We start from the raw sequence: 12,672 nt of genomic DNA on the forward strand, positions 1-12,672 counted from the left end.
TTCTCTGGTCGCCCTTCACTACACCCACAACTCCATTTATTCGGTACTTCAGCGCCAGATAATGCGTGGATATTACGCATTGGCTTATCCTCATGAATGGTCTCCCCAATATCATCTAATAAGGACTTCTTTCCTCTACCACTACAAAGTCCAGCATCATCGTTCTTTCAAATGGCTTTGTCCCCACAGTAATCGGGAGTTCAATGACCCCCATGGGAGTTAACCGTCCCCCTCCAAATCCCTTCAAGGATGTATTCGTTCGCTCCAGCTTTAAGTCTGAAATCCCCATATCATCTAAGGCCGACTTAAACAGAATGTCTACTGAGCTGCCCGTATCTACCAGTATTCGCCGTAATTCTGTACTGGCCACCAACGCTTTAATTACCAGTGCATCCTCGTGAGGGTACAAAATGCCCTCTTCGTCATTCTCTGTCCACATAATAGGAACTTGCCGTACTTTTGCCCTCTTGGCTGCTGGCAAATTGAAAAGCACTTCTTTGCTAGTCAGGGCGTATCTCCCATAGTTCTTCCGCGCCCTGTTCGAATCTCCGGCCAATGTTGGCCCTCCTGCTATCACACGGACGGTCGGCTGCTCACGTTCTAAACTCCTCTCAACTCCTTCATCCCGTGTGTACTGTGATTCCGTGGCAGGGGATATTCCATCTACATACTCGTCCAAGTATCGGTTCCTCACTAAATCCTCCACCTGAGTCTTCAGGTCACGGCATTGGTTGATAGTGTGACCGTGAGTGTCGTGGAACTTGCAGAATCTGCTCTTATCCCGTCGGTGAGTTGGTTTTTATTGGGGCCGGGGGGTATAGCAGGCCTCGTCCCTCAATCCTCTCATACAATTCCTCCATGGAGATCTTTAGTGGAGTGTGTTGTCTATATGTCAAGCTCTGGTCTACCAGCTGAACGGCTCGGCTATCATGAACGTCATCTCGGGCTGGCATAGTTGCTAACTGATCTGGTCGTCTGGCCCTGGGATTGGTTGCATGTGATGCTCTAAGGAGTGTTATGATAGGGGTCGGCAGCTATCTGCCGGAATTCTCGCTGCCGATCTGGGAATGGGAGACGTGGAGGCTGAGCCCGATTGTGCTGGAACTGTTGTGATCTTGTAGCTATGGGGTAAGGGCGGGATCTAGCTGATGTTCCGCCCCTTTCTGAGGGTTCCCCAGCTCGCTTTCCCGACCTGCTCCCATTGGGAGTTCTCCTTTCCTTTCGTCTTAGCTCCTCCAGCTGTTCACTCTTTATCTTTGCCGATTTTTCTTCCTCTATTTCGATATCTCTCTTTGCCTGCTCATATCCTGCTGAATAATTCTGCACCAGGGGGCTTCTCAGGTTATACCATAGCCGGCCTATCCTCACACCCTCCTTTAAACCCTTCAACGCCTGCGGGTGATTGAAAGCTCCCAAATCAAGTACGGCTCGGTGGTATCGCTTTATAAAATCTCGCAGGGACTCGTGCTCCTCCTGTCTCATCCCCATCAATTCCATCATGTCATCCTCTGGGGCCACTGCCCCCCGAAACTGCTCGGCCAACTCCTGGCATATCTGCTCATACCCCTTTATTCCTCCTCGGGGCAGCTTGCGGTACCATTCTCGGGCTCGTCCCTCTAGGGTCAACGGGAGCACCCTACATCTCTGAGCTGGTGTCAGCCCCTGCACACCCGTCATGTCGTTGAAACGCTCAATGTGTACCAACGGGTCACTTCGCCCGGAGTATTTGAGGTCGGGGAAGCGGAAATCCTTTGGGATTATGGTACTCATGATCTCCGTTGACAACGGAGATTCTTCATCTAGCATTATCCTCCAGCTCGGGGGCTTTCTCTTGCCCTGCATCTCCTCTATCACCTGCGCCAATCTGCGCACCTCCCCCTCCAATTCTACAGCACGATCAGGATCACGTGCAGCTATCTGGTCTCGCTCCTGCTCGGCGTTCTGCAATCGCTGTCTGAGCTCTCCTTCATCAACACTGGCCCCTCGGCCATTTATTTCCAGTGTCCGTCCGGGGCGAGGTTGGTCTCTCCCTTCATCAACGTGTTCCCCTGGGACCCGACCAGTACTTCGGTGGGGATGCACCCCGTTAGGTTGGTCTCCGTACGGGGGGATTTCCCCGACTCTACGCCCCCGGAGGCTGGGTTCTGCTCCAACTCCATCTCTTCCCACGGGGGTTTCGCAATCTCTTCTCCGCTCGTCCCTCAGCTCAAACAATACGGCCGCAAGAGTCTCCATTTGTTTCTCCATCCGCTCCAGTCTATCTTGCGTCATCCTCTCTCGGGCTTCATTTGCAATTTCCCGAAGAGTGATTGTTTCCCCAGCTTCGTTATCCTCCCTCAGAGCGTCCTTCCTCGTCACATCCATGTTTAACCGTTCGCTGTTTCTCCGGTACTTCCTAATTCGGTGGTAGCTTTTTATCCAGCTCCCCACAGACGGCGCCAAAATGTTGATGCTGAAATCTGCTCGTCCTTAGACCGACCAGATTCTTTCACCAACGTTTACGTTATTGACTGTTGCTCGAACCACTCAGGCTGGAATCACCTTCTTTTCCCTCGCTAGACCTGCGTTCACCAAAAACGGATCAGAGACGCCGGTGGTTTTGCCGGCGTAAACCCTCCGATGCCTAAGTTAGCACAAGGTGTTTACGGGAAAACAGTGTAATATGATTTCAGGAAATTTGTAAGGAAATGGCCTGGTTGCAATTTGGCAGCGTTTCCCCTCTCTCTCTTTTTTCTCTCCTTATCTTCTTCGATGTCTTTCTCTTTTATAGCCGCCCTTTGTCCCACGTTTTCCGTTTGCCCCTGATTCCTCCTTTTTCGGGTGGTGGTAGCCCCTCATGGGACTCTAACTGTTAGATTGTGGGCAAACGTGGATCTCGCGTGTCCTTCAACCGTTCTGGGAGAAACGCAACTACCGCGGTTTTGTGGGATCGTGTTCCCGCTTTCCTGGGGATGAGTATTGGCTCGGCATATATTTCTGGTCGGTATGTTTCCCTGGTTGTTCTCTCCTCTGATCGGCTCATGCTTGCACACATGCTCTGCTCGTATATAAGAGATGAAGCAATCCGTTATGGGATGGAACTAGTTGCATGGCCGACCTGGTGTTCTTCATGCACTCAACATTAACCATAAACTTAGGCGAGATTACTTTGTTAATTGATTATTTTAATAAAACAATAATCTTGCTTGGATGTTACCTTAAATTTTTCAATGCTCTATTAGATTTTTTGTTTAATTATTAGAACTCAAGATTTTACAGGGAGATTGCTAGTTTTTCCTTACTAAATTAATATATATCACTTATCATGTACTGTTTTTGTAATACTCAGTAAGTTCTCTAGCACCATCATTTTACAATATTACCATTATCTTCAAATCCAATCTTGTTCATATTTCTTAAAAATTAATTAAATCATATAAATTAAAATAAATAAAGGAAATATAGGTGTCAAAATGAATAAAAAATGAATAAGAAGTCATTTTTTTTGCACTTTGTGTTACTTTTAGATATTTTTTATAATAAATATGTAATTTATATTCCTCATTTACCACCCTTTTCATTTATTTATTTTTTTGGTGCTAAGAAATTTATTAAATATTATGAAAATAATAAGAGAGTTAGTAATATATATTAATTTCAGCAGCAGACAGGAAATCAAATCAAATAAAAACAAATGGTGTATATGCTAACGGACCTCTAAATATGGGAAAAATTCGTGCATATCTTATCAAAATCTGTTCTCTCCTTATTGGGTTAACGCAGAACGATCTTTGTCCTAATTGAGCCTACGCAAGACGCAACTCATTTATAAAAACGTTACAATACTCACTTTCTGACAATTAGGCCTCATCTCTTAACCAAATTAATTCGACTTACAGCCATGGATTCGCTGCTTCAAACTCTTCAATCATCACCAATCTTCTTCATCATTCTTCCTCTCTTACTGGCTTTCGTTCTCTTCTCATTAACAACCTTACGTAAAAAACTCCCATACCCTCCAGGCCCAAAAGGGTATCCGATCATCGGCAACATGGCCATGATGGACCAACTGACTCACCGCGGCCTCGCAGACCTTGCCAAGAAATACGGCGGCCTCCTCCATCTCCAAATGGGAGCAATTCATGTCGTCGCCGTATCGACGCCGGACATGGCTAAAGAAGTTCTTCAGGTTTCCTATACGAACCCCCTTAAGTTGGAAAGATATATTGATTAAATTTTTCACTATCTCATTTTTTGAGTTCTTATTTAGATTGATTCATTACAATAGAATATAATAATTTATGACCTTGATATCAAAATTTTGTTTATAAAATTGTCCCAACTAGAAAACACTTTTCCCAAAAAGTTAATTAATATATATGAAATTAAAGTAAATTTATTTTTAAGTTGGGTCAGTTGCCCATATTCTCTTGAATATAAATCCCCACCCTTAAGCGAAGATGTAATATATGTGTAATGGAAATTAAATTCTTTTCTATTGACCAGATGGGCGGATTCAAAAATAATCAGGCCTCTCTTGTACTTATCGGAGTATATATTTTAAACTTTTTACCTACAAAATCTTATATTTCTTTTTACTACTAATTTAACAATAAAATACTTTTCTAAATTATTCATCCAAAAATTATAGTTTCTATCTTAACTTAGTATTTCTCAATAACTATTTTGAAAAAAAGGCTATGACCCCCGAATGAATTGATGAAATAGTTATGGAAACCACTTTATTTTGAAGAAACAATTATATATATCCTTTTTAGGACAACAATACTCTTCGATTACCCAACTGCGCACGATTGTTAGAAAAATATTCTAAGTAAGAGGGTAACAAAGGCACATGCTTTGTTTTTTGGTTAGGCAGACTACTTTTTTTAAGTTATTCGCTCAAAAAATTTATAAACTAAATTTCTGGTTACATCCTGAACAGGCTCAAGATCTCGTCTTCGCAAACCGGCCAGCAAACGTGGCCATAACATATCTAACTTACGACAGAGCCGACATGGCGTTTGCCAACTACGGACCCTTTTGGCGACAAATGCGAAAGATCTGCGTGATTAAGCTCTTCAGCAGAAGACGAGAGGAATCGTGGGCGTCAGTAAGAGAAGAGGTGGACTCAACATTACAAACAGTGATGAACACAACAGGCTCAAAAGTTAATATAGGCGAATTAGTGTTTGCTCTAACGAGGAACATTACATATAGGGCAGCATTTGGGTCGTTTTCACATGATGGGCAAGATGAATTTGTGAAGATTCTGCAAGAATTTTCCAAGCTTTTTGGGGCATTTAATATTGCCGATTTTTTTCCGTGGATGGGGTGGATTAATGCGAGGGGATTTTATAAGAGGATGGCTAGGGCAAGGGAGTCACTAGATGGGTTCATTGATAGCATTATTGATGAGCACATGAAGAAGAAGAAGAAGAAGAATGTCCGAGATGAAGAAGGCAAAATTAATTACAATGATGGTGAAGCTGAGGCTGAGGCTGATACTGATATGGTCGATGAATTAATGGCTTTTTATAGTGAAGAAGAAGGAGTTGCTGCCAAAGGTGATGGTGATGATTTGCAGTCTGCTAAGCTCACTAGAGATCATATCAAAGCCATCATCATGGTAAGTATATTTCATATTGTTCTTTCGGAGATATGAATGAGTTATTTTTTATTAAAAGAATTGATTAACTTTCAAAAAAAATTCTAATATTTGTAGATTTTTTATGTAACCTTTTTTTCTTTTTTTTTTTTATAAATGACTTCTATCTCATTTAGAATCGAACTCCAGTGTCCAATTAAATAAAATTTCTTAAAAATTATTCTGTTAAATGAGTGTTTTATGTAACTTATTAGTAAAAAATAAAAAAAAAATTCATAAAAACAAAGAATTTCAGGCATACATTTGTGAATTCTACTGTAATAATCGTAAACTCAATATTTTCTTATTTCAACACCGAAAGTATGTATACATTTATGTGATTTTGTTATCTATAATGATGATTATTTTCCATTTTTCCAGAACATTAATAACCCACATTTATTATTTTCCTAAAATACGCATTTATTAATATAAAAAATTAAATATTAAATATGCATGCATATGAAGACAAAACACATAAATACAACAGATTTCGGTGGGATGAGAATAGATGACAAAACACATGATATTATCAGTATACATAATATGTTATAATATATATATATATAATTCTACATTAATTCTTCGTATTAAAATAAAAATATATTTTACTTTCTCCAAAACTGTTTTTGATTTTTACCATTTAATCCTCACAATTTTTATTATATTATGTTAATATTATGTATGCATGTGAGTAAAACGATGTGGGCATTAAAAGCTTAATATATAGGATTCCGCTACGTTACGTTAATCGTAACGTATATCCACACACAACAACAATTCTTATGGTAGGATATGATATTGTTGTTATGTGTGGCGTACATTACGATTAATGTAACGTAGCACCAGCCTAATATATATTGAATTTTCTTTTTCACAGGACGTCATGTTTGGAGGAACTGAGACTGTAGCATCAGCAATCGAATGGGCAATGGCAGAGCTAATGAAGAGCCCACATGACCTCAAGAAAGTGCAAGAAGAGCTTGCTGACAAGGTCGGGTTGACCCGGATCCTTCACGACTCCGACCTCAAGCAGCTCACCTATCTCAAGTGTTGCATCAAAGAAACCCTACGCCTTCACCCACCAATCCCTCTCCTCCTCCACGAGACGGCATCGAACACGGTGGTCTCCGGGTACAATATCCCGGCCAAATCACGGGTCATGATCAATGCATGGGCTATCGGGCGAGACCCGTTTGCGTGGGAAGATCCGGATAAGTTTAACCCTGCAAGGTTTTTGCACGAGAATGCCCCAGACTTCACAGGGAATCATTTTGAGTACATCCCATTCGGGTCGGGCCGAAGGTCCTGCCCCGGTATGCAACTCGGGTTGTATGCTTTGGAGTTGTCCGTGGCTCATTTGCTTCATTGCTTTAACTGGGAGTTGCCTGATGGAATGAGCCCTGGTGAGCTTGACATGAATGATATGTTTGGACTCACTGCTCCGAAAGCGTGTCGACTCGTTGCCGTGCCGAGTTATCGACTCACTTGTCCTCTGAAGATATTTTGAATTATCTATCTGTTATGTAGTAGAATTGACGTTTTTGCTAGCTCATCGAGCTCATGCATGTATTTAAATTTCTCTCTGTATTTTTATTTCTTTTATTTCAAATAATGAAATTTCAGTAGTATCTTCAAGACTTCATATATGGATATTAGGTTCTTAACAAGTAAATCTTTGATGGAGGATAAGAAAATGTGATATATTCTTTTGTATGAGGCCCTGTATGCTAGTGATGCCGTTGACAGCATTATTGTAGTACAATTTATAGTACGCCGAATATGCAAACTGCGGACTATCATATCCTCAATAGGTGATCTAATAGGATTGTTTAGTTTGTTTTCTATATTTATGTAATAATTAAAGTCAAATGCCACATTTCTTACTATACAAATAGGAATCGTAGTATTCCCTCTTGAAATTATACACCATTTAGATTCTTATTTTCATATTATCCAATAATCTTCCTGTCACCATAATTTTATAACGTTACCTTTATTTTTAAATACATTTTGATTCATATTTATTATAAATTAAAAAATATACAAATTGAAATTAAAATTATAAAAAAAAATTGAATACCACAAATAACAAAAATACTTATTTTATATTAATAATAAGATATCTTTCTTGTATTTTTTATTATTTTTTAAAATTTATTTCCTATAACAACTATATATATATATATATATATATATATAAAATCTAAGATCAAACAGTAAATAAATGACTCATTTGCCCCTCTTTTCTTTTAAACTTTTTATATCAGAAGGTTATTGAGTATTATAAAAATAGTAGGGAGTTAATGGGTATCTTCTAATTTTACTAGAAGAAAAACTAACAATCTCTTTTACGCAAATTATGTATATTTCTTAGGATACAAATTAGGTATCTCAATTGTTATTGCCATCTAATTGAGATGGTAAAATTATACACATTTCTTATTACTGTTCTTACAAATTTGATGGAGAAATCATTTGTTCTCTTTTTTATGCTTCTATTATTATTATTGTTGTTGTTTGTGTTGTTATTTTTGTTTCAAGATTTATTTTAACTTATTCTCAAAACTCCTAACTTAAATGTTTCACTAGATGGAAATGGAAATCACATTTCCATTAATTGGAGCTACCATAAGCACTGCACCAAATAATTACACATATTCATACTCAATCTAAGTGAAGCAAGGCACATATTTTGAGAAAGTAGCAATTGACTAAGAGAAGACTCATCTCATCTTCTTTGACAACATCATGAGCAATACTATGATCACTTACAACAATAATAGAGGATCAAACACACAATATAGTTACACCATGGGTGCGTCAACCTTTTTAGAAATAACTATTGACTGTTTCCTTATATATTTATAATGACAACATAATTTTGTTTCATTTTTGTTTATTTATTTAATTAAGTCTTGCTTGTGATTGATTGATTACAAGCACACTAGGTAAGGCGCACACGTGCTATGTGAATGCCAAGCCCATGGTGCAATAGCGCATACATAGTAAATGGACGTGAAACCAAGCCAAGTAGGCAAGCGCACAATGGACGCACAACTTATGCACACATGGGGTTGATTCATAGTTTTTAGCTAAAGACCTAATCATTATAAATTCCACAGATCCAAAAAGAGCAAAAGTATTGACTTAAAATTGTTGAAGACAACATCACTTGTTAAAGATGATCCATCGAGGGGTGAATGGCCTCTAATACATTTTTTCCTAGCCACCTTGACATTCCACCTCTACTAATAAAGAGTAATTTCTAAATTTGCTCCTTTAAATTATCTTGATGCGCCTCCCATGATATTTTTCTTCCACCTCCAATATAAAAATCTTTTGTTCTATCTTAAAAAGTCTAATACTCATTTTTTTTTCTAATAAAGAAGTCAGTTAAATACATAGGTGATCTTAACTTCTTGATTCCATTACTTTTGTACATGAGGTATACTTTGTATCTTTTGTGTATATTGTTTTTGATCATGTAAATTAATGTGTCTGATCATGTCTTATTCTTTGGTTAACAGGTGCATAACCATCATTTTAACATGTTTTTCTCATTTCACAAATTTATAGGAAATTTTTAGATATTTATAAGTTAAAGAGTTCCAGAGTTACATATGGAGTAAGAGCTACTGTTATTAAGAAGAAGTAATTTCCAATAGACAAGTCAATTAAATACTTAGGTGATTTTAACTTCTTCGTTCCATTATTTTTTTACAAGAGGTATACTATGTATCTTTTGTGCATAGTATTTTTTATCATGTAAATTAATGTGTCTGATCATATCTTATTCTTTGGTTAACAAGTGCATAGCCATCATTTTAAAATGTTTTTCTCATTTCATAATTTTTCTAGGGAGTTTTTAGATATTTATAAGTTAAAGAGCTCTAGAGTTACATATGGAGTAAAAGCTATTGTTCTTAAGAAAAAGTAATTTCCAATAGGGAAGTTAATTAAATACTTAGGTGATCTTAACTTCTTAGTTCCATTTCTTTTTTTACAGGAGGTATACTTTTTTATCTTTTGTGTATAGTATTTTTTATCATATAAATTAATGTGTCTGATAATGTCTTATTCTTTGGCTAACATGTGCATAGTCATCATTTTTAAATGTTTTTCTCATTTCACAATTTTCTAGTTAGTTTCTAGATATTTATAAGTTCAAGAGTACTAGAGTTACATATGGAGTAAGAGCTACTGTTATCAAGAAAAATTAATTTCCAATAGAGAAGTCAGTTAAATACTTAGGTGATCTTAACTTCTTGGTTCCATTACTTTTTTACCGGAGGCATACTTTGTATCTTTTGTGTATATTGTTTTTGATCATTTAAATTAATATGTCAGATCATGTCTTATTCTTTAGTTAACAAGTGCATAGCCATCATTTTAAAGGGTCTAGCTATAGTGCAACTGTGATATGGTACCACAGTTGCACCATAGCCAAGTCCTATTTTAAAATGTTTTTTTCATTTCACAATTTTCTAGGCAATTTCTAGATATTTATAAGTTAAAGAGTTCCAGAGTTACATATTGAGTAAGAGCTATTATTATCAAGAAAAAGTAATTTCCTATAGAGAAGTCAATTAAATATTTAGGTGATTTTAGGGCCCGTTTGGTATCATTTTTGGGCCAGTGTTTTCATTTTCATTTTCGGAGTACTGATATAATACATGTTTAGTGGGCTGAATCCAAAAACAAATTACAAAATAAGAAATCCAAATCTACTTTTTATAACTAGCAAAGCAAAAACATGTTTAACATGTTCTCTACTTATTACAAAACCAAACTAAAAAACAAATCAAAAAACAAAAGCCAACAAAAAATCTCATTCACGAACAACTCAAAGGGCTCTCTCTCCCTCCTTTCCTGATCTACTCACAACGAAGTTGACTCACGGTGCTCTCTCTACCTCATTTCTTGATCTGCTCACAACGAAACTCTCTCTCTCTCTCTCCTTATCTTCGCCGATCTACACACAACAGCAAGCTTTCTGTCCTTTTCTCTCCAGATCTGCTCTCTCTCTATGTGCCCATCTCGGTTGATGCACTTCATCTCCGGTGCCGTTGCTGCTTCATCTCCGGTGCCGTTGTTGCTTCATCTCGATCGACGTAGCTGCTGCTTCATCTCCGTCGCCGCTGGTGCGCCATCTCTCCGCAACCACTGCTGCTCCATCCAACTACCTCGACTGCTTTTGCCCTCTCGGCTCTATCTTTGTTATGTGAGTTGCTAATATTTTTCTTTTTTAAGGCTTGCATACAATCGAATTTGCTATCCATTGGGTTTTAATTTGCTTGGGAAAATGGTGAATGTTGAGAATCTTTGTGTTTGCTAGTAATTTTTTGTATCATTCCCCTTATTTCTAATATTTAATAATTATTTTCTATTTGGTAAATATGATTTTGTTGGCATGAGATTGATTAAGTTGGTGTTCGTATAAGAAAATTGTCCTGTTTAATTGGATGTTGGCAAACTGCTACCGTGAATTATATTCGATGGGTAATTATTTTTTAAAATGTGAATTAATTTTTTTAAAATGTGGTTTGTTGTTTTGTTGCCGATACACATGTTCAGTTTGTTCTGTCACTCCATGAATACCATTTTGACATGAATTTGTGTTATTAAAAAAAGAAAATGATTTAGGTGTGTTAGCTTTTTTTCTCAGCCAAGTTGGAAAGATCAATATGTTGGCCTGGGAATTGCCATCATAAATCATAAGGGAGAATTTGTAGCTGCTGCTGTAAAGAAATCTAGTTTTAATGGCAATGTAGCAATCTGCAGAAGCTGAGGCAGTTGATTAGGGTCTGGAAATTGCAAAAAATGTAGTCCCTCTAATTGTAAAGTCTGGTTGCAGCTTCTATGTGGCATGACTACACACGTAATGTATAATGTCTATCACGTAATTTTTTATAATTATTTTGTTTAAATCATGTGTTGTAATATATATCTTAATTATAATGTAAAAACAATGACAATGTAATTTTTTTTTATTAATGCTAAAACTAAAACTTTATCATGTAATTTTTTATAATAATTTTGTTTAAATTATTATGGTATATTTGTGTATGTATTAGTTAAACAATTATTTTCTAACAATAACATGACTTAAATGCTTAGTCGAAATTATTTTTGAAAAAGGTACTACCAAACGCATATTCTCTGTTTTTATCATTATCAATTGTGTCTATCAAACGCATATTACTGTTTTCAGTTTTAAAATACAGGATACAGAAAATGATACCAAACGCATACTTAAATTCAAAATATAGTAACTGCAAAACACCATTTTCATTTTCATTTTTATTCTCAGAAAATAAAAATTCAGAAACAATACCAAACAGGCCCTTAACTTCTTAGTTCGATTACTTTTTTACAGGAGGTATATGTTGTGCAAATTTTAATGTACTCGCAAGCGCACGAATCTATTGTAGTATAGATCTATGGTGACGAGTGTCGATCCCACGAGGAGGCGGATTTTAATTGTGTAGAATTAATTTTGTAAATGGGTGATTGGATTTATGGTGGAAAGGATTTGGAATATGCTAAAACTTAAATTAAAATGGCGAGGATAAATTCTAAAATTGGTATTGAAATGGCGAGAATAAATTCTAAAATTGGTATTGAAATGGCGAGAATAAATTGACGAGAATTATATTGAAATGACGTACTTGGGTATCTGGATCCGTATCAACATGCATCATGGGCTAAATAATCCGTATTAATGCCAATTAAATCATGAGGGGGGAATCCACACCTCATGAACCACGCTCTAATCAATATGGTGCTAAGGGCTTATCGTGCCAAATAATAATAACCTTATACTAGAGAGCCGGTGTAACCAAGGCGGTATCTAGACAAGACTATTATTATTTGTCGACGAGAAGTCAAAACATCCACAAAAATTAGAGGGGAAGAGAAAATAAATTTACCAAATTAAGCCCATGACACATGTTGAGACTTCACCTTCAACCCAAGCTTGAAAGAAAATTAGCCACTCATAGTTGAACTAGGGGCAAAATGGGAATTTATTAAAATACGAAGAA

At 37.0% G+C, this 12,672-nt stretch overlaps 2 protein-coding genes across 2 annotated transcripts; one reads left to right on the forward strand and one right to left on the reverse strand.

Annotated features, from left to right (window-relative positions):
• Positions 1–115: 115 nt before the first annotated feature.
• On the reverse strand, positions 116–953 carry LOC112096295. The gene is made up of 2 exons (XM_024179725.1): positions 909–953; positions 116–712 (listed from the first exon to the last, which is right to left on the reverse strand). The coding sequence occupies exons 1-2, from the start codon at positions 951–953 to the stop codon at positions 116–118; spliced, it is 642 nt and encodes a 213-aa protein (XP_024035493.1).
• A 2,760-nt stretch (positions 954–3,713) lies between these two features.
• On the forward strand, positions 3,714–7,187 carry LOC18034203 (cytochrome P450 84A1). Its single transcript, XM_024179251.1, has 3 exons — positions 3,714–4,168; positions 4,925–5,608; positions 6,507–7,187. The coding sequence occupies exons 1-3, from the start codon at positions 3,881–3,883 to the stop codon at positions 7,134–7,136; spliced, it is 1,602 nt and encodes a 533-aa protein (XP_024035019.1). The 5' UTR covers positions 3,714–3,880; the 3' UTR covers positions 7,137–7,187.
• The last annotated feature ends 5,485 nt before the right edge of the window (positions 7,188–12,672 follow it).

This window comes from Citrus clementina, unplaced genomic scaffold (genome assembly GCF_000493195.1).
Source record: "Citrus clementina cultivar Clemenules unplaced genomic scaffold, Citrus_clementina_v1.0 scaffold_8, whole genome shotgun sequence".
Taxonomy (NCBI): domain Eukaryota; kingdom Viridiplantae; phylum Streptophyta; class Magnoliopsida; order Sapindales; family Rutaceae; genus Citrus; species Citrus x clementina.

Coding starts and splice junctions, on each gene's coding strand:
- LOC18034203 (XM_024179251.1), top strand. CDS start 3,881: ATGGATTCGCTGCTTCAAACTCTTCAATCATCACCAATCTTCTTCATC. Junction 4,169..4,924: donor TGGCTAAAGAAGTTCTTCAG/GTTTCCTATACG, acceptor CATCCTGAACAG/GCTCAAGATCTCGTCTTCGC. Junction 5,609..6,506: donor ATATCAAAGCCATCATCATG/GTAAGTATATTT, acceptor TCTTTTTCACAG/GACGTCATGTTTGGAGGAAC.
- LOC112096295 (XM_024179725.1), bottom strand. CDS start 953: ATGCCAGCCCGAGATGACGTTCATGATAGCCGAGCCGTTCAGCTG. Junction 713..908: donor ATAGCCGAGCCGTTCAGCTG/GTAGACCAGAGC, acceptor CGTGACCTGAAG/ACTCAGGTGGAGGATTTAGT.